This window comes from Seriola lalandi, unplaced genomic scaffold, assembly GCF_002814215.2.
Source record: "Seriola lalandi dorsalis isolate HSWRI2012SDOR001 ecotype SW California unplaced genomic scaffold, Sedor1 jcf7180002054030, whole genome shotgun sequence".
In the NCBI taxonomy this organism is placed as follows: domain Eukaryota; kingdom Metazoa; phylum Chordata; class Actinopteri; order Carangiformes; family Carangidae; genus Seriola; species Seriola lalandi.
The window spans coordinates 11,428-12,572 of record NW_019524583.1 but is presented as its reverse complement, the minus strand read 5'-3'; the positions used below and the strand labels follow the sequence as shown (position 1 = coordinate 12,572).

At 43.8% G+C, this 1,145-nt stretch overlaps 1 protein-coding gene across 2 annotated transcripts in view; it reads right to left on the bottom strand.

Annotated features, from left to right (window-relative positions):
• The window catches only part of LOC111652541 (bone morphogenetic protein receptor type-1A), a 9,460-nt gene extending 8,385 nt beyond the window's left edge, over positions 1 to 1,075 (bottom strand). For both annotated transcript variants that reach the window (XM_023402820.2, XM_023402821.2), the window contains exon 1: positions 711 to 1,075. In XM_023402820.2, the coding sequence (XP_023258588.1) occupies positions 711 to 780 (70 nt within the window). In that variant the 5' untranslated portion in view covers positions 781 to 1,075. The remainder of the gene's footprint in view (positions 1 to 710) is intronic.
• Positions 1,076 to 1,145: the final 70 nt, after the last annotated feature.

Genomic DNA, 1,145 nt, shown 5'->3' with positions numbered 1-1,145 from the left:
ACATTCATGTGTTCACAATATGACACACGGAAGTGTGGAAGTATAAAAGTGACTGTGTTACATTATCATGTTATTGGATTATTATTTCTGTATGTGTTGTAATTTACTGTATAACACTGAGCCGTATTTAATATTGTTTAGAATATATGTTATATATATTGTTATAAGGTTTTTTAACGTCACGAGGTACTACAGCTGTAAAATAAAAATAGTAACAGACCAGTGTTAGTGAACATCAGTCCTGACTGACTGAAGGAGAGCTGACCTCAGGTCTGTCTCCTTTCTATTATCAGACTCTTAATCGCAGCTTTAACAAAAGGTGTGTGCACAGTGACTTTTAATGTTAATGTGACTGAGTGCTGCTGCTTATCTCACTGAACACAGACTGAAGGTTAATGAGTAACTGAGTGTATGAAGAGAGATGGAGGGAAACGACTGAGTGACGTCCTCTGAGACTGATGATGAAGATGATGAATTTTACAGATCGATGTCACTGTCATGTTTTTCGGACAGAAAGTAAAACATGAAACAAACGGGAGGTGAATCCATGACAGTGGAGAGAGCTCATCATCATCATCATCAGTCACCAACTGTGAGTCAAATGATATTTTTAAAATTTAAATTCATCACTCTGGTTTTTAACAAACACCAGTTAAACATGTGGTGACAAAAACACACACACACACACACACACACACACACAGTCTTACCTTCAGCTCTGAGGCTCAGCAGGAGTGCCGCGGTCATCATAGCCCTCAAACAGAACGGTGCACCTGCCATCCTGGGACCGGAATGGACTGAGACCGGACCTGGACCGGACTACTCCGTGCTTTGATCAGCTGGTCTGTGGTCTGGGCTGAGAGGGGATGACCCAGTCCTGATTAAACTGTAGTCCACAGCAGGAGTCAGGGAGCCGGTCCTGATCTCAGAGAGAAGGATGGTCAGCTGGAGGACCGGAGGGAGGGATGGAGGGAGGTGGGGTTGTGGTTTTGGAGGTGATATCACAATATCTGGTCCTCTTCTGTGTCACTAGCTCTGCGGGTCCAAAACCCTGAGGAGGGAAAACACAAGCAGGATTAAGATTAAGATGATCAGGTGTGATTCACAGTGAAGAACAGAAGGCATCACAGCTGCTGCCTGAGAGG